Source organism: Antedon bifida, chromosome 10 (genome assembly GCF_963402885.1).
Source record: "Antedon bifida chromosome 10, ecAntBifi1.1, whole genome shotgun sequence".
NCBI lineage: Eukaryota > Metazoa > Echinodermata > Crinoidea > Comatulida > Antedonidae > Antedon > Antedon bifida.
Genome location: NC_136235.1, coordinates 5,847,197 through 5,866,864, shown reverse-complemented (window position 1 = coordinate 5,866,864; position 19,668 = coordinate 5,847,197). Strand labels below are relative to the sequence as shown.

Genomic DNA, 19,668 nt, shown 5'->3' with positions numbered 1-19,668 from the left:
AGATGAGGAAGTTGGTGTATAGCTGTAGCTTGGTGGTCAGGACACTCTGCTTCCAGGGTGGTTAAAATCCTGTCAGATGCCAGAATTGCTTTCTCATAGCAGACTTTGTGAGGACAATTTAAATCAAATTTGCCTAAAGTCCTAAAGTATGTACAGTAGACAACATCAAATCCTACTTTTTATTTACAATAAAGGTTGATGCGACCTTATCAAAGATGCTAATTCTTCATTCTGCAACTCTGAAAACAACTCTTTACCCCTTTCATTTTCACCAAGAAAAACTCCAGTGTAAATAAATGTAAATGGGGGAATAACCTGTGACAGCCTACTGGGCTGAATTGTGCACAGGTGTGGACGACACAACTTTCTACTCCCCTAAGGGTGTCAAGTGTTGCCACCAAACTGCGCCTGTTCGTCTGTCTACGACATGGGCTGAATGGTCCATTTCTTCCGAAAGATGTACTGGGTTCTTTAAAGTGCACACGAGCCAGATGTGTACACTGGACCTCCTATTTTAAGTCCTTATCCGAGAAGACTTGTTCTACCACCAGAACAGTGGTCAAGGAGTGCCTTGAACCTGTGCTTATTGTATAGCTATGGTTTGAGGCACCCCTGCCCCTGCTCGGCTAAGAAAATGTATTAGGCTCCTAATATTTTCATTATATTCAAATAACTAATACAAACAACAATTAAAAAAAATCCACAGATGCAAACCAATTTGCTGAATTTATTTCTTCATACTACACACAATTACAATGGAAGTCTTTACAAAACGTAAATGTTGGTCATATTTAACTAGCTAGAAAGAATACAAGTAATGTTGTATTACTATTGTATGGAGTAGCCACACTACATATCAAAGTGAAAATCTGCTTTCACATTTACCCCTCCCATACAAACTTCTTTCACTATCAGGTGTATTAATTTGATTTTAAATGCCTACTAAAGCCTGTTTTCCACTAATGCATATTAAATTTCCCTCTTTTTGTGATGCAAAAAGAAGTACATCAAATACAAATTTTTGAAATATCTGTTTCGCCCCATGGAAAACAGGCTTAAGAAATAACACGAATCCAGGATAATGGTTGTCTAAGGTATATGGGACTCCCTTCTTCCATTTTCTTTGCTTCTGAGACATAGCACCTATGCCAATTAACAAATTAAAATGCGTCATAAAAACCAACATTTTACTACAGTACTACATCTACTACTTCTAAAGTATTTTTTCCACATAATTTAAAAATAACGGCTTCGGTTCTCTTTTACACCAAATAATCAGTTATTCAGACACAAATTCAAGACTATGCACAGGCTCCTTGTATTTAATAACCAAATTACACTTTTTGTATGATTCATAATTGGACAAGGACATTATTTTTGCAATTATTTAAAACTGAATTCTGAAATATATTATTTAAATAGCTATGGAAGTCCGATAATTAGTTAAAAATACTCTAGTGTACATTCAATTTACTGCTTATTCCATAAAATGCTGAAGTGTAAAACCAACTTTAGGTTTATGAAATTGTATAAGAGTTATATGCCAGCAATTTGCATTTTAACAAAGAATTATACATGCAAGGTTATAAATACTTATATAAAACAGGCATAGGAATAAAATTTGTGTATAGTATTATTGTCAAGAACATTGATTTATATAATTTAATAGCATTATTTCTGTAACACAATACAATTTTGATCAATGATTTGAAGGTAAGGGATAACCTCATAACAAGCCAACTTAACTTAAATATTCTTCACATTTTTAAATAAACAAAATGCTTCACTCAAATAAAAGTGGACGCTGTTGCCATGGAATGATACGATAATGAATGTTAACACAATAATTGTTTTCATACAACAGCATGTTAAACCAATTCTCATTAGAGGCTTAGGGAGTCGAGTCTCTATTTAGTGTTGTACTGTTTAGTACACCACACCACTACATAAGCCTTTTCTTAAATCATTCTTAAATTAAATAAAACATTCAATAAATGCATGTCATAAACCAAACTTTAAAACCATAATCTTTAAAGGATTTCGAACAAAACAAACTAAGATTACTATAAATCAGTGTAGACTTTTATTTTGTTCAATCATACCAATATTTCTGTGGCAGATTGTAAAAAATTAATACTCTTAAAGTATAGAATTTTACAAATAGATTTTGGAGTTGCAAGATTTCAGCATTCATGGACACTACTACGATTAGGTTGACAATCATTTTGCTGTTTTGAATTTTCTCTCTCATAAATAAACAGATCAAAATTTCAACCCACAATCTCTCTATTATTCGCTTTTTAAATTAAAAATAATTGTTTCCATTCACAATACTAAGCAGAGACATTTAGCAGCAATTTAGCAATTTGTGTAAACTTATTGCTGGCATAACCTGTTAACAAGACAACCAATCTGATTTGGATGTACACATGCCACATATATATACTCTATAGAGTTTATTTTAGTCATATTTAACATATTAACATTTATTGTAGGCAAATTGAGGTTAAACTCTACCTGATATCTGATCGGGTGATGTGTCATACTGCACATACCTAGTTACCAGAACAATAGTTACGATATAAACTGGATGTAGAATGAATTGTGTAATACCTGGGTCACCATGCTAACAAACAATGCACAGAAATGTAACTTTCCAGCAGAAATGAAGCATAAAGAATTGCTTCTTTTTTAGAATAGCCAAAATAAATTGTGATGTGAAATGTACACACGTTCTATAACAAGACACAAGATGATTGTCATACAATAAATCCAACCACAGATAACAGCTGTTATTGTTAGTTATATCTGTATAACCATAACCTAAAGCTGGTTTTTCCACTAGGCGAATTTGTTCGCATGAATCAAAAGCATCATCTTATACACATACATATTTCATATATTCCATTTCCCTTTCTGTGATTATTTCAAGTATTTCACTTCAGTCAAATAGCACCTATTCAATATTTTAGTGAAAAGGCTACTAGCACATTTTGTCTGCGAAAACATTGAATTCATGCAAACTAATTTACCTAGTGGAAAACAGGCTTTAACTATCTTGTCTCATATCATTACAACATCTGATTAATTAACAGTTTATTTAGCTGTAATAATATTGGTAAAGGCCAACTCAGACAGCCTCGTACGACGGGACCCGAAGAAACGCATCGACTCTTCAGTGCTGTCCGAGTTGAATCACGAGTCGTCTTGAGATACTGTCGGGCGTAGTTTTTAGGTCGTCTAGATAACTTTAAACATGTTTAATTTTCTCCCGACGAGACGACTCGTCTGGCCTCTTCGTACGGCGCTGTCTGAGTTTAGATAATGATTTAGGTTTAATGACCTCTTTCTTATTGTCTGTTAACCTGACCTGAGTATCCCACAACCTTCTTCTCTCGTCGATTGAGATGCTATGAAGTACTGAATTCTGTTTGAAGTCTCTCTGCCATTACGAATGAATCTTTCTCAACAGGTGTGTGACTGGCATAGAATAGTAGGTATGCCTTGCATTTTAGAATTGTTGATTCTTCTACGCATGTCACAGTACTGTCATTAAAGCAATACCATTGGCCTAAAGTAGGGAAAAAAAAGACAATTGCATGAACATGAAAATAGAAACAAGCACAGGTTAATTTCCACTTAAGATCAGTTGTGCTGGTTTTTAGTGGTAAAATTGGAAACACAGAAATAAGGGCTATATCCTGGAAAATCTTCTATAAATGTATTTATTTGTATGTATTTTTTAAAATTCATACCAATCAACTATAAACCTTATGTAAGGTGAATTCAGATTTTGAACAATACAAATGCTGTATTATATATAAATACGCAATAATAATAATAATAATATCGAACATTTATAAAGCGCTCATTATCGTAGTCTCACAGCACAACATGAAAAGAATAACTATTGAAATGGAGTGTGACGGATGGAATGAGGAAGTTGGTTCCAGATCTCTGGTGCCTGAGAAAAGAAGCCCTTAGGCACGGATTTAAGGTTGGTTCTAGGTGGTGTTAACATAAGAGGATCCGTTTCGAAGACCTCTGCCAGTTATCCAAGTGGCAGCTATAAAATAGTATATTTTCAAATACCAATCATGATGTGGGTAAGGTTTGATAGAATAAAAGTAAATACCTAAACAATTAAGAAAATCAAAGACTAAATAAATACAAAATACACATACCTTCATGAAGAGCATAGGCAATATAATGGCCTGTCCCAGCACTAGAACACAAATGAAAAATACAATAATCATTTTTAGTATTTTTATAGTTTTAATTTTCACACACAACAGAAATCAAACAATGTGTTTATATTTACCCAGATCCTTGGTGGACAACCACAGCTACCAAATCATATAATCCTGGTTTAAAATTTTCACTGTCATCCTCCTTTTAAAAAAAAGATATTTGTTTACTTATTATTTTTCACTTTTAAACAAAAAAACATTTTACTGCCTTTTGGAAAAATCTGTGATTTCTCAATATAACCATGGAAGTATATTTTATACCTCCATGATATAACCAATTTTACCTGTGAAAATGAATGTCAGGGCTAAATATAGTATAACCAAGACCATCTAGGTATGCTTTCAAACTTACTGTGACCTCCTTCCACTCATATTTTATACTCTGTACACGTATGTTGTTTTAATGCATTTAAATGAGTGGAAAATAAACGAAACGAAACTTTCAGATAACTATCTAGGCTTCAAGATAGTTTTATTTAATATTTACCTTATTATGCAATACAAATGAGTTTATATCAAGGTTCTTCAATGGAAAGCGAACATATGTATCAATTTTACTCCTCAGATAACTGTTCCAATGAAATCGTTTTAGATGTAGACATAGAACCTGCAAAAAAACATGTAAGCAATTATCATTATTATGCAAACCATGAACCAAATATGCTCCGATTTCCAAATACAGTTGAACACATCCTTTGGGACACCTCTATTACAGGGACACTTTTAAGTGAAATGAATTCAGAGCAATAATGTATGGTTTAATGCTTCCAATCAACCCCTATTAAGGGGACACTTTTTAGTATACTGAAGGTGCCCCTTAATGAGGGCTGTACTATAATTATGTCATTGTTACTAACTCCAGAGTAAGCTCTGCTTTCACTAGTTTGATAAAAAAAGTGTGATGTGTCCAAATATGGTGGTGATATGCCCAAATATGAGAGTGATATGGGCACATCACATTTTTTTTGTCACATAAGGTTTGATAATGTAGACAAAGCTTTAGTACCCTAGCCAGTTCAGTGGTCTAGAGGCATGAGTGCTATGTGTGGGAGTCCACCATTAGAACTACAGTTTCATGTGCAGAAAATATTGTACAATTACTATTGACTTCACAACTGTACTGGACACCTTTGGACTGGTTTAATATGTGGTTTTAATAGTAAGAAAGTATTTAGGCCATTTTGGACCCCTTATTTTGGGTATCTTCTCGTCTATTTTTATTTATGTATAGCGCATTAAGAGCTTGCTTATATGTGCTGTATAAAAATGAACTATTATTTTTATATAAGGATCAAATATTAAAAACAACATGTTCTGCCTTTATTGTAGTACTGTACATACATTAGGTAGACACCGTAGCCAGAATTTCTTAGTTGAGGGCCTTCTCTTTTTACATTCTGTACACATGTAATGTTCAGAATCTGCTAACTCTTCTTTTTCTGTGAAACTTTGTATACAATCTGCCAAAAACAATTTGTCCATCATTTAGCTATACATATATGACATTAAAAATACACAATATATACCTTAGTGAGATGCAAGACGACAACTTGAAAAAAAAAAAAAAAAAATTTGCGATAATCAGGAGACTTGAGGTGTGTAAAGCTCAAACTAGTTTGATAAAAAAAGGGTAGTGATATGGCCATATATGGTAGTGATATAACATCATAATGTCCATTATTATGGGCACATCACATTTTTTTATCACATAAAGTTTGATAGTGTAGACAGAGCTTAAGAACAAGTAGTAATAATACAATTACCTTCCAGATGGCATACTGTAGAACCTTCTTTAGATTTCGAGCTTCTTGTTCGGAATTTAACAGGAATGTCTATCGACAGATCTACGTAAAATAGGAACAATTAATTTGAAATGAAATGCTTACAATACGAGTACAGACAAACTATACTAGGAAGAGCAGATACCTTCCACACTCCAGTTTTTAAATGTATTTTGAGGGCACTCAGATAGCACAAACCTCCACCTAGGAATATTAAAATTTAATGAAGTGTTCCCATACAGCTATGAAACCATCCTTTAAAATCTTATTCCAATCAGGAAATACCTTTTGAGTAATCCTGCTGATAAAAACAGAAAGAAACAAACACACACATGCGATCGATAAAATATTCTGGCGGAGGTAATAACAATAACAAACAACAATGTTGCAGTTGTGTACTTGTAATTATGTACTTTACCTAAAAATGGATCAATTTTTTTGAATACAGAACTGCACTTTAAACACACAACTTCACTAAGCAGAAGTCCACCAAATATCAACGTCACTATAGTGCTCTTGCCGTTACTAGGTTTCCAGTGCGTACTAGGGCAGGGTGCCCCCTGTAGTTCAGTGTGCAGCCTATCAAGTAAATATCGCATGAACTCATGGGCATCTTGCTGCTGATAACCTCTGAAATTAAATATTTTTAAAATCTCAATTTAGACATATATTGCCAAGGATAACAATAAGTGATTACATCCATTCATGAATAGAACGTGAATTTAATTTGGATATTGAAAACCAGAACAGTTAGAAAAAGTAGAAATTACCTAAAACGAGGAAATAGTTTTGACATAATTGTAAATAGTTCTTCGGGCGAGATTGCCATTTCTCCGCTTCGCCATAAAGAACACAGTGTTTTACGTATTTCTTCTGCTAATGACCTAAAATGAATAAGAACAAATAACAGATTTATTGAATTTGAATGAAATGTTACACTAAACTAAATAAATAAATGAGTTTGAAATTCTGTTTGAGAAAGCACTGATTATTACACGGTCAGCTAAATGACTTTTTAAAATTTATTTTTCATCCAACAGCAAAACTCCTGCAATTACAGCATGGACTATTTATTTAGGCTTAGAGAGTGGAGTAGGAAGAAGTCAGGATTTGAACCCTAGACCTTGGGATGACAGAGCTGCTGCTACTACTTACAAATCATCCTGCTTCAGATTACGTGTATTATACACTCTTTTTCCGGCAGACTTGCCACTGCGTAACTCCACTGCTGGTAATTGTTTGAAGTAACCGCAGAAGTCTTGAATGTTACTGGTAAATAAATATGCAATAGCAAAATATAATATATGCAGGTTTCAAACATCATGTTTATTCATTATGCACATGTAGTGACAGGAAGTGCTTCCTTGACCCAGTTATGAGGGATTCTAGGCAACAACCAACGACACAATATGCAAAGGTCATAATAATTCGAAAGCTCCTATTAGAGGAAATTATTGGACATAATATATACATTACATACATATATATACAATACATTAATATAACTCAAATCTCTTCTAATGGGTAATCCCATTTTGAACAGCACCACCAAGGGTTCAAAAGACACCATTATAACATCATTATTTGATTGTTTATTACTAATTAATGAAAATGATTTGCCATAGTACCAATATTGATTTCAGCTGTTATCACATTTAGGCTTACCTCAATGACTGTAATACAGCATTCATGAAACATGTGTTACCAAGGTTTCGAAGTCCAGGAAACTTAGCCTTCACCTAATGAGGATTATCAGTTTATTGATAACATTAATTAGCATGATAAACAATTGTATGTAATTAATACAATTACACAGTGGCAGACCAATTAACATTAATTTTTTTTTATTTTTTAGTCTTTAGGCAAGGATTGTGGCCAAGGATTACAATTAGTAAACATTAATCATTGTCCTATTAGATAGGTGGTAATCCCGCCTGAATAATACAACTAATAGGTTACTAATGACATAATGAAAAACCTATAGGCTGTACACATGGCCAGGTGTGACAATGCAACAGCTAAGACTTACAGAATTAGAAGTAATACGTTTACGTGGAGGCTGATTCTCTTCGCAAGACTCGGCATCTCGTTTTGTTTTCCGATCATGTAAAGCACTAGAAAATAAAAAATTGTGTCCACATTATGGTAACATATATAGATACCATTTTAAATGAAATCAACTACTAAGCCGCAAATTTATGTATAAAATATTACCTATTGACCTCTTGAATGTATGATCTTATCTGTTGTATTCCTCCTGTTTTAGTGTCATTCACAACAAATTCATCACATTTATAACTGCAATATAAAAAATATTAATCCAAAAATATTGAATAGAATTTAGAAAAATAAACAAGAATTTAAGCAGTGAAATTCTATAAACACAAGATGTACAAAATACAAGGCATATCATATGTACAATACAGTACCACAAAAACTCCAGAGACAGTATTTACGATTTTACTTTAAAACTCCGGGTTGCTAGGTTGATGTGAATGGTCTCTTGGGAGTTTCTTGCCGTTGTGAATAGTCACAAACCCCGGAGTGTCTCCAGAGATCGCTGCGGAGTTTGATGTGAAAGGGTTTAGTTTGGTATATAGTATCCAGCTTGTTACTGAAAATATTGTGCCCATTTAACAAATCCAAAACGTACAAATGTTTTGTTTTTATAGAATTTGGCGGCAGAGTAGAGCAGTTATAGAATACGCACACTACATTGTGCATTCATTACAAAGAGCTGAATGTCCAATGTACCCCCACTTGTAAGAATGGAAGAGTATAATGCACAGCATGTGACACAAAATCATCCAATCAAACGGCAAAGATTTGTGACATGTAACCAAAGACATACCAAAATACAGAATAGTTGTCACAGCTTATGCAGATTGGATGCGTTACATCTTCACAGTGATTTTTGGAATGTCCATTTACATATCTGAAAATACATTCATACTTTTGACATTATTTGAAATTATTTTATTTTATTATATCTATATTATATAATGTTTATTGTATTAATGTATTATTCAATGTGAAGAGCCTCATGACTGTCGTTTTTTATAAAATCTAGATATTCACTGACTGACTTTAAATTTTGCTTTTGTTATGATGTATGTATTATTATTATATAAAGATCTAGAAGTGACCATGTTAGAGGTTGTCTGTAGATGGTTTACAGCAGAGGGACTTGACTGAAATGACTTTTAACTAGTAACAACATGCATCAATTCAGATTACATGGCTGGCTGCAGTGTATCTATTGTTTCAAATGAACGTGGCATCAGGATAGGTCCTGCATTACACTGCTACTTTGTTTAGTTACTGTACCTTCCACAGCCTACTTGGCAGCAGGTCACGCACATCCATGGGCTCTTGTTTGATCTGCAAACTTTGAAAAATATAACACTATGTGTTTAGTAATAATTATGAATAGCTGTTCAAAATAATAATTTCTTTGGTAATTTGTGCTTGTGAACCTACAGTAAAGAATATAAAAATTTGTTTATACATTAAAAAATATAATGCAATCAATATTTCTCATATTTTCTCGATAATGGAAGACAACAAGATGGGATGATCCCAGGTCAAGATGTGATGGTCCCAGGTCAAGATGGGATAGTCCCAGGTCAAGATGGTCATTGTGTGATTTCCGACTACCTAGAGCTCTTGATGAAGTGTGTTGCATGAGAAAATTGTTTTGTGATGCAAGGATTTTTTTGGTAGGGTTAATGTGGTTGAACAAAATAGGGCTTCCCAACTAAGAATAAGAATTTAAGATCTTTCCCAATTTGATTGTTGAATCTGTTCAGTATTATATCTAGGCATATATCTTATACTAACCAGAACAAGTCCAATTCTGAATATTTTCATTCTTGATTTTTTTGTTGCAGACAATTTCATATCCCTTTACATAATTCAACACATGGGGACATTCCATCTCCAAAACAATACTCAAATTTGAATAAACTGTATTATTGTGTATGTCCACGGGATTGGTCTTCCTGGCCTACAGTCCTAAAAATTGAGAAAAATAAATTTTCAAATTTAGCTAGAAAAAAAATTAGCATTATCTTTCCTATTTATTTCACTGCTCACCACACAAGCAACAATGATCCATCAATCAATCCTAAACGTCTAGCTCGCTGATAGCCTACTACTATCCTCAATCAGTACTTAACTTTAAGTTACTCATCTGCTAAAATAACCAGAAAATGGGGTGACGCCACGCCCCAACGATAGTATTTACGTTGCACGATTAAATTAGGCTAGCCGGTGTATTTTACTATAGCAAATTACTGGGTATCTGTCGCACGGTCAAAGTGGAAAACGTAAGAGCAGTCAGTGCGGAAATCAAAATTGTAAATTGATTCCCTTTAATTCTAGCCTAGCCTACCTACCTGCTGCAAAAACGCTCGTCAGATCTAGATTCAAATATAGTATTCGGATGGTGATTTACTTATAAAGGAATGTCTGTAAAGTAAAATGAGAGTTTATTCGCCAAAAAAGTTAAAAACAATGCTTTTTCGTTCACCACATGCACGACGACGACACATAAGCTCCAAAAACCCATTCAACCCATCACACACACAATTGGGCCTACATCAACCAAACCAATATATAAAGCGCAACGGGATTGGTTAAGAAGATTACTATGTTGTTTACAATTCAATATTGGTGGCGCTAAACAACAAAGTCCTAAAACAACAATAAAATACCTGCCTACATCATTCGGACTTTTTTTGGAACTTTTTTCTCAGAATAAACAATCTGTTTGAAACATCCTCTAAAAATAAATACACTTATCTAATTTATCTTCCTAAAAATGAAGTTAACGTGCGTGATCTCAAAATAAAACAGATGATTTTCTGAGGAAAAAAAAGAATTTTACTAAAAAAACCACGAGTGCACGTGTGTGTGAAAATATTTTGTATATTTATTATTAAATTAATGTTTTATACTGGGATATTGGTACCTTCTTCTAGATAGGGTATTATTCGTTTTGTATTATATATTCAAAATATTCAAACACAAAACTAACTTCATGAAATAAGCGTTTGAACCTGGATGAATAATATAATATTGGTGGAGCTATTATTTACGCCAATTATTTAACAATAAACCAATTGCACTGCTTCTGCCGACGACGATAATTAAAAAATATTAATTATTATAATGAAAATCAAAATTATACTAATTATGTTTTGGCTCATAGGCCCGGATTATGGGAATAATAGGTACTAAAATATTAATACGGGGGTTGAGTTACCTACTACGTGATAATAGCTTTTATATACTTTTTTTTTTTTTTATTGATGTTACCATTTTTTACCTATTTTTAATTCAAATTACGTTTTGATATAATTTGATATTGTTTTTTTTTTCTATAAAAACAAGAGCGCGGTATTTTCAAAGGGTCAAGGATTGACCCGTTCTCATTATATACGGAAGCAGCTTTAAGTCACATGACATATTTTACGCTATGTCATTGGCTGTAAAGCGACCCCCTGCCATAATAGCTGAAAATGACAACATCTCGGCTACATTGCAAGTCGATGGAATAGACAAAATGACATCCAGCCCGCGTAAATTTAGTGAGAAAATTGCCTTACATGCTCAAAGGCAGGCTGAAGGAAATGCTGCCTTTGATAAAATAATGAAAGATGTATCTAATATTAACAGGGTAAGTATTATCAGGTGTAAATAGATGGCTTTAATTGGTGAAACAACCGTGAATTCGGTCGACCTTTTTTTAAGCCTGGCTCTCTGCCCAGCTCGCTCGGGTTGCTTCGTCCATGTTGGATTTAGATGGTATGCGTGCGTTTAACTGGGCCTAGTAAACACATGTTTTTTTTTGTCGATTTTAGGAACCTCCTGCACCAATGTATGGTGTACGAAGCCCAATGCATCCACAATTACAATCAAGTGTTGGTGGATCATTACCCAATGTTGCAATGATGGACGCTGGTGCATTTCAGGTGAGTGTTTTTTATGGCAACAAATAATATATTTAAATAATCAGTTTGTTTATGTTTTAAATAAAACTTTTATTTGTTAATTTTACTTTCACATGTTCCTTAATTACATATTATACAGCACAGACCTATTGATGTAGACCTATGCCTATTACTGATAGTATTCCGGTAATTTCCTGCATTTTACAGTATGTTTACCAACTGTATCAATAATTATTATGCTAAATATTTTTGTTTGCAGTTAGACCCAGCAGGTTTTCAATCAATAGCAAAACATTTGATTTTTTTATTCTTACTATAATATAATTTACATATTTTGTATGTTTTAGTAGGCCTATCAATTTAAGAGAGTTTTGTTTTGGCCTATTTTTGTAGACACCCAACCTCATCCATACTTTTTAAGATTTAACATATAAATAAGATTCAAACATTATCACAGATATTAAGGAATTACAATACACAACACTATCGAAATGTACTAATTTACTGATTGTACTGTATGTTTTGTAAGTTTGACTGTAGATACTTACATCAACCTGTTTTGTGTTATGGTAATACAGTACCAATGTACCTTTTTTTTCATTTGCCAATGTATAGGCCTATAATAATAATGATCAGTTGATATGCTTGTTATTTATAGATGGCCCAGTATACCTACAGTACTAGACTGCTAAAATACATAAGTATTCTATTGACCACTCCTCATTTCCCATGTGCTTGCTGTACAGTATAAAGTATAGCAAACTGTAGATTGTTGTTGTACCTGTACTTTATAAATAATGGCAGTGTTTGTACTCTGTAGATGATACTATAGGTAATGGAAAGACATAAGTAAGAAATAGGACCTGTACTGTAGATTAGATTTATAGAAGCAGTGCAGTACTGTAGGAACTGGGTAACAGAATACGACATGTGTACAATACAGAAAGAAATGTATCTGAAGTTTGCTTCATACAGTAGCTGGATCACATTGTTTCCTCATGATGTATTTCAGTCATAGTCAATAGTGGGAAACCTTCCAATAACAGAATGGATTAAAAATATATAAATAACCTCGATAAACAACCCCTTCATATTATTTGTGAACGTACAAAGTTAGCTATTTTTTAAAATAAAAATATAAATGAACATTGACAGTACTGTTCTGTGTATCAATCACTGTTGGTCATTTTAAGTTATTTTTATGTATAGTAACTGAATGCAAATGTTCATTACTGATGCAGTAGGGCCATAACAGTAATTGTAGAAACTATCGGTTCTTTAGACGAAATTATGTAATGTACAGTACAACCTCCAATATATATTAAAATAAATATTTCAGCATTGTTTGCAATACGTAACAATTATTCACAGCTGGTAACCATGATGTTAACCCTGCCATCTACGAAATAGCCATTTTAAACATACAGTAGCCTACGATGTATTGTCATTTTCTACACATTTCAAAGTGTGACCCTCGAAAATCAATGCATAACCTCATTGCGATATGGTCTAAATTTGGCCCACTTTAGAGTTTGCCCAAAGCAGTCTGAGCATTTACATTTATCAAGTTCCACTGCTAGCCAAACTTGTGGAGTCAAGATGTTGTACTTTAACTGCAAAACTATCACGATTGTACTATACTGTTCAACTAGAACTTTAATGTTGCCCAGGCTTATAGTTTTGAAATATTTGGAAAAGAAATGTGACAATTATTTATTTCACAAAACGCTTTTCATTCAGCTACAGTATTTTCATTATATTACAATTAAATTTTAACCAGGTTTTTAACCATCAATAATTTTGATAATGTTTATCATATTGTAAGACATTTTGTATATGCTACAGTATATGATTAGATTATGTAAACATTGTTATGAATGCTGTTTCTAAGTATCCTGTTACTCATATTGATGTTAATTATCTCTCTTCAACCATATTTTGAAATTCATTTTACTATATTCCCCTAACTGTTGTCTTGTACTCAATTGTATAGAAATTATATAGAAATACATTTATGAACATGTAGAATACAGATTAAAAATATTGAATTATATACTGTACTGTATCTACCATTGTACAGTACTGTAGCAACGAAAGGTTTAAATTGTCGATTTCAGATCATTTATATCAACCATGAGGTTTAAAGCTATGTCTACACTATCAAACTTTATGTGACAAAAAAAAAGTGCCCATCCATAAAGTATATGGACATGATGATGTCATATCAATACCATATGTGGGCATATTCCTGCCATATTTGGGCATATCCCTGCCATATTTGTGTACATCACACTTTTTTTGTCAAACTAGTTTGATAGAGCCTTATACTGTAGGCCTTTGAAACACAAATAATGTATCTGAAAGGTTAATGACTCTGTCTAAGTTGTTTTCAATGATCTTACTTGTTGGCCTAACTTGTTAAATAATTATCATTTTGATAATTTAATTTATTAATGCATCACACAGTAGTCGACGTGTGATGTGCTTTCTGTTTAATACTGTATATCAATTTTGTTAAAAACTATTTAAATTCAAAAATAAATTTATTATTATTTTATATGTTTTTGTATGATTTGAAGACAAGATAAAGTAGGCAATTGTTTGTATTGTTTTAATATATAAATTTAAAAAGGAGACTTTTAGAAAAATAAGGGAGACCATTAGATATAATACCCATAATTTAAGGAACCCTAGCTTATTACAGTACTGTCTGACTTGACCAAAAAGATCTGCGAGTCTTCCTTAACAAAAACCCTGGATTTGAACTGCCGTTTGGAGAGTTATCTAACTGTACTGTTTAAGTGCCATACTGTAGATTTTATTTACACTAATAATATAGTGCTTTGTATTGTAGGGAGGCAGGGAAATAGTCTTTTTAACTGAACAATGTAGTATCTCCCTAAGGTACTTATTTCCAGCCTTCACCCTAATGTAAAACATAGTCGTCTATTTCATGCCTACTGTAGCTTACCAGGATAAATCGACAGTAGCCCGTGTTCCCAGAGAGAGAGAGGGAGGGCTTAGATACAGTACAAAGTTCCTAGAACACTCCTGGACCATAATGAACTGGTCCGCAGCCACGCCCTCAAGTTGGAACGTTCCAATGTACCACCATCATCATTTCCTTTCATAACGTAGAGACATTACAACACGAAAAGAATTTAGAACGTGATACGATGTATATATTTTTTTATGTGACTATTTTTTAGTAGTACATTTTTTTTTATTTGAGGAAATTTGTCAGAAACTACAATCCTGAATTACCCACTATTGGCCATTACAATCTGTTGGGGAAAATGTACACATATACAACAGAAATGACAGTAAAATTATAATTAGATTTATATTATTAGAAAGAGAAAGAGGTAGGGATACTGTACTGTAAACAAAGGATTAACATTCTAATATTCATAATTTAAGATTAAAAATAAAATATTTCTAATTGATACCGCATCCAGACATAAAGGGGGTACACGTCCGTCAAGAATTTAATACACATTGGTTAGGTTTCAATGATTTTTTAAATCAAAATGCTTGCTAGTGTCTGAATTAATAAAGAAACAATAACCAACTGTAGATTTTTGTGCCAAGTATATTGAGTATCAGGTCAAATAATCTACAGCTTGACACATTGATACCATACAAAAATGCAGTACAAACCTGTTTTAGGTAGTAGGTACTGTACATGTACTGTAAAACTTTAACATTCTTATTTAATAGAAGTTTTTATTAATAATTACAGTTATTGTTTGACTATAATTTAATTACTGTACAGTATAATATAAACCACAGAAAGTGTACAGTAGTTATGAGTAGATATATTTGCACTTGGTAAGAGGCAATTAAATTATAGTTTATTGACTTGTAGCTTAATAATAGTACCAAAAACAAATATCACTTGGTGATATTATGTATTTTAATGTACCTTGACACAATACATTGTATTGATGTTGATTATCCGCCCACTCACGACGACACACACACCGTTTCGTTATTTGAATGTTCATAATTAATAAGCATAAGGATAAAATGAATATTTTGATTAAATGACTATCTTAAAATATTAATGATATTATTCGGTAAATTAAACTGGCATAGGTCAATATACTGTTTATGATTTCTTGTATTGTGTTGACAATTAGGTACGCAATTTCTTCCATGGCATTCCAATACCATGGCTACTGAACACTTGCAAGTTACAGAATTTATAGTAAATGCATACAGTACAGAATTAGATGCATTGCTATACATACAAACCATTAACTGTTTTAAGGAATAGCGTGAGGTCCCTGCATGCACACAATGAATTCACATGACCTACAGTAACTTAAGGGTCTTTCACACCTCTCTGGCATGGGTTCCGGTCCGGTGCCGGCCAATCAAATAATAATAATTTATTTTGGAATTTCACTTTGGTTTCACATGGCTATGCGCGAGAAAATCTGAACAGTTCTTTTCAGAACTAATATACGTGGTGTACCGCAAACTTTATATCAATATGCGCCAATCGTATAGTAGCCCACGTGAAAACGAAACATTGATGTTGTTCGTCATCTCATTTAATCAAAAGCTCCCTAATAATATGAATTGTGAGACAATGAGGACATAGCAGGTTGGGCTATGTGGATGATGACCCTAATTGTACATTCCCTGGATAAAAATTGTGTAAACTGCATTAAATAGTACAGTATGTTGTTTTCTATGTATTTTCCATTCATTAAATGTTTTACTTTTAGGCCTATAGTTTAAAGTAGTAAGATATAAACACATACTGCAGCAGCTATGTAGGATCTACAGTATAGTACATGTTTGAAATTCAATTTAATTTCACTAAATCCCATGTTTTACTGTATGTACGGCTTTTGGTCCTGTACAGTATGTGCAAAACGTAGGTCCTAATTATATTGGATTGGAAAAATTGCAATTGGGTTATTTATTCTATAGTCAGTTCAAATTGAAATTGACAGAAAACGATGCTTGTAGTGTATTAGGCATGTTTATGTTTATAAGGCCTAGATGGCAGGTTTGATAACTTGGTTACACGCTCTATTGTTTCCATTGAATAAGCAGTGCTTTTGTTGTGATGCATGCAACGTACGCCCGCCTTTGGCTAATTTACTTCATAATTTGACTTGAATTATTTATAGAATTCTGTACTCTGTAGAAAATTTAACCTAGATTTTATGCAATTAGTGTTGAAACTGTAGCTTGGTGGTTTGGTAGGCTAACATGCTTACTTTATAACCCTTAAATCTTGGGTTCAAATCCTGAAGCTGTCACAGTATGACTTTTTTCCCATGGCCAAAAAGCACCACTGGCTATTATTACTACAGTATAAAAAAACATAGGTTAGTTCCGCATCCGGTAAGCTTGAAGTTGTGTTTTGAAATTAAAATGAGTGAACTTAATATTAAGATTAAAATATATACTTAACTTACTTAATATTTGATTAAAATATATACTTAACTTACTATACAGTAGATACTATTTTTATGGATATTTAATTATTAAATTTGTCTAAAATATTGTATTGAAAAAGAGTACAGTAATGAATAAGTATTAAGCAAAAATATGAAACCTCAAAACGAGTGCATAAAGCTTTGTCCACATTAATTTATGTGACAAAATGTGATGTTCCCAAATATGATAGTGATATGACCAAATATGGTGGTGATATGACCAAATATGGTAGTGATATGACCAAATATGGTAGTGATATGACCAAATTTGGTAGTGATAAACAGGGCTCCTTAATAACTACATTGTGAACCACCTCCAATAAGTTGCAACCAAGTTCCTAAGTACTGTACACCAGGTGTGTTGTTTCAATCTTGGAGTCTAAACCGCCCAGCACTCTATTAATTTCTTTGTTATTTTCTCTTAAGCTCTGTCTACACTATCAAACTAGTTTGACAAAAAAAGTGTGATGTGCCCATATATATATGACATCATCATGTCCATATTGGCAAATCACATTTTTTTGTCACTTTAAGTTTGATAGTGTAGACAAAGCTTTAAAATTCATCTTTGAAAGGTCATTGACCATGACCTGTTGAAATCAATTATTTCAAAACCCTGATGATTATTGATTATTTGTTAAGTTTTAACGACGTTTGATTAGCATTCATGATTCATGAAATCACAAACCACTTGTCTTCGGGATAGCAGGTTGTCAAATCAATTTGGGCTAAATCTGCAACACCTTCAAATGTATGTAAAATCAACCATGATGCCTTTAATCTGAATTAATGAGATGTACTGTATAGTATTTAGGTATGGGATTTGAGTAGTCGAGTGCTTAGGACACTTGACTGTCATACAAAGAGACCTAGGTTCAATTCCTGACAACTCCCAGTTTACTCAGCTGTAAATGGGTACCTGGTTGAAAATACTAGGGAGGATGAGGTGGTGTGGAAAGGAACTGGGCACCCTACCACATAATGCCAAGGCTTAAGTAAAATGAGCTCCTACTGTAACATCTCATTATAATACCTTAGGTTCAGAATTGGATACAGGACTCACTGTATTAGTATTTTATTTTCAATCACTAGATCGTCTCAAGATGCTGGAAATGAAAAAGAACCCAGAAATGAAAGAACCAATATTTATTAAGAAATGCACCCTCGTCAGCTAGAGGTACCTTGGGGTTGTACTAGGTCATCAGATGCCTTGTGTACAGCTGTTACATGATGTTTAATTTTATTCCAATTTAATTTAATAAATAGTGATTATTGTATCATCAACATCAATTTTTATTGTTGTGTTTGTGGTAGATATGGAATTTCATTTTACCCACCTTATTGTTTTCCTACCTGCATCTACAGTATACTGTACTCTCACCAAAGAATCATCACTACTTTATAGTACAGTATATTGCAGGTACTACAAACAAGGTGGGTAATGTACCTGTATTGATATTCTGTGAGGGCGCTATATAAATAACTCAATCATTTAATTTTACTATATTTTTTACTATAGTATAATTAATAGTATAGATATTTCTGCAAACAACTCATTTAGATTTAAAAAGAAAACCTTGTTTCTGTTGTACTGTATCTACTATACTGTAGGTATTAAAAAAAGGAATAAATTATAACCTTTTACAGTATTAGTATTGTACAGTAGTAGGCCTGTGTACAGTGTGGTAAATAGTAAATGGTTAATAATTTAGCTTAGCGCACTTTTGTTCAGTGTACAGTACTGTACATGGTCCACAAACGTCACAACTAACAGTGCTACTGTAATGGACTAGATGACTGACTTAGTGTACAACATGTACATAGTGTAGCAGTAACAACATGTATAGCTTTTCTACCATTTTGTTTCTACCAAAAGATACCTTTTCTAGTTGATTTCCATAGTATTTTAGGTTAATCTTATTGTTATTATTCCTCTTTGCCATATCTAGGAAAATGTAGGGAGACGACATGGTTATTATAAATCTTCAGAGGTAAGTCATACAGTATGTCTCGGAAATATAAATAACAACCTACTGTTCTGCATTCCTTCTACTTATTAATTTCTAAAAATGTAGCTATACTGTATTATGATTGTATTTTCTTTTAATTTCATTCTATTGTACTTTTTCGAATCATGGTTGGTTTACAATTCTCTTTGCAAAATTCTTCCTTTTTTTTGGTTTGTTGCATTTGTTAATAACATTGAAAATATTAATTTTTAATT

The 19,668-nt window shown here is 32.9% G+C and overlaps 2 protein-coding genes across 3 annotated transcripts in view; one reads left to right on the top strand and one right to left on the bottom strand.

Annotated features, from left to right (window-relative positions):
• Positions 1-706: 706 nt before the first annotated feature.
• LOC144853934 (ubiquitin carboxyl-terminal hydrolase 3-like) lies at positions 707-10,551 on the bottom strand. 2 transcript variants are annotated; one of them, XM_078711803.1, is made up of 16 exons: positions 10,429-10,551; positions 9,872-10,045; positions 9,359-9,419; positions 8,883-8,966; positions 8,246-8,329; positions 8,061-8,145; positions 7,697-7,770; positions 7,187-7,300; positions 6,802-6,915; positions 6,450-6,661; positions 6,014-6,094; positions 5,592-5,710; positions 4,738-4,857; positions 4,322-4,392; positions 4,185-4,225; positions 707-3,571 (listed from the first exon to the last, which is right to left on the bottom strand). In XM_078711803.1, the coding sequence occupies exons 2-16, from the start codon at positions 9,966-9,968 to the stop codon at positions 3,411-3,413; spliced, it is 1,518 nt and encodes a 505-aa protein (XP_078567929.1). In that variant the 5' UTR covers positions 9,969-10,045; positions 10,429-10,551; the 3' UTR covers positions 707-3,410. The 2 variants fall into 2 exon arrangements, with proteins under 2 accessions (XP_078567929.1, XP_078567928.1); XM_078711802.1 differs by lacking the exon at positions 10,429-10,551 and having other exon boundaries at positions 9,872-10,071.
• Positions 10,552-11,510: 959 nt separating this feature from the next.
• LOC144854599 (CREB-regulated transcription coactivator 2-like) overlaps positions 11,511-19,668 on the top strand; it is a 17,796-nt gene continuing 9,638 nt past the window's right edge. Inside the window, exons 1-3 of the mRNA XM_078712537.1 lie at positions 11,511-11,711; positions 11,896-12,006; positions 19,394-19,435. Of these exons, the coding sequence (XP_078568663.1) occupies positions 11,511-11,711; positions 11,896-12,006; positions 19,394-19,435 (354 nt within the window). The remainder of the gene's footprint in view (positions 11,712-11,895; positions 12,007-19,393; positions 19,436-19,668) is intronic.

Bases quoted from the DNA above. Each gene is read 5' to 3' on its own strand.
- LOC144853934 (XM_078711803.1), bottom strand. From the start codon at position 9,968: ATGGAATGTCCCCATGTGTTGAATTATGTAAAGGGATATGAAATTGTC. The intron at 9,420-9,871 runs GTTAGTATAAGA...TATTTTTCAAAG, and splicing joins TCAGAATTGGACTTGTTCTG to TTTGCAGATCAAACAAGAGC. The intron at 6,662-6,801 runs GTAATTTCTACT...ATTTAATTTCAG, and splicing joins AAACTATTTCCTCGTTTTAG to AGGTTATCAGCAGCAAGATG.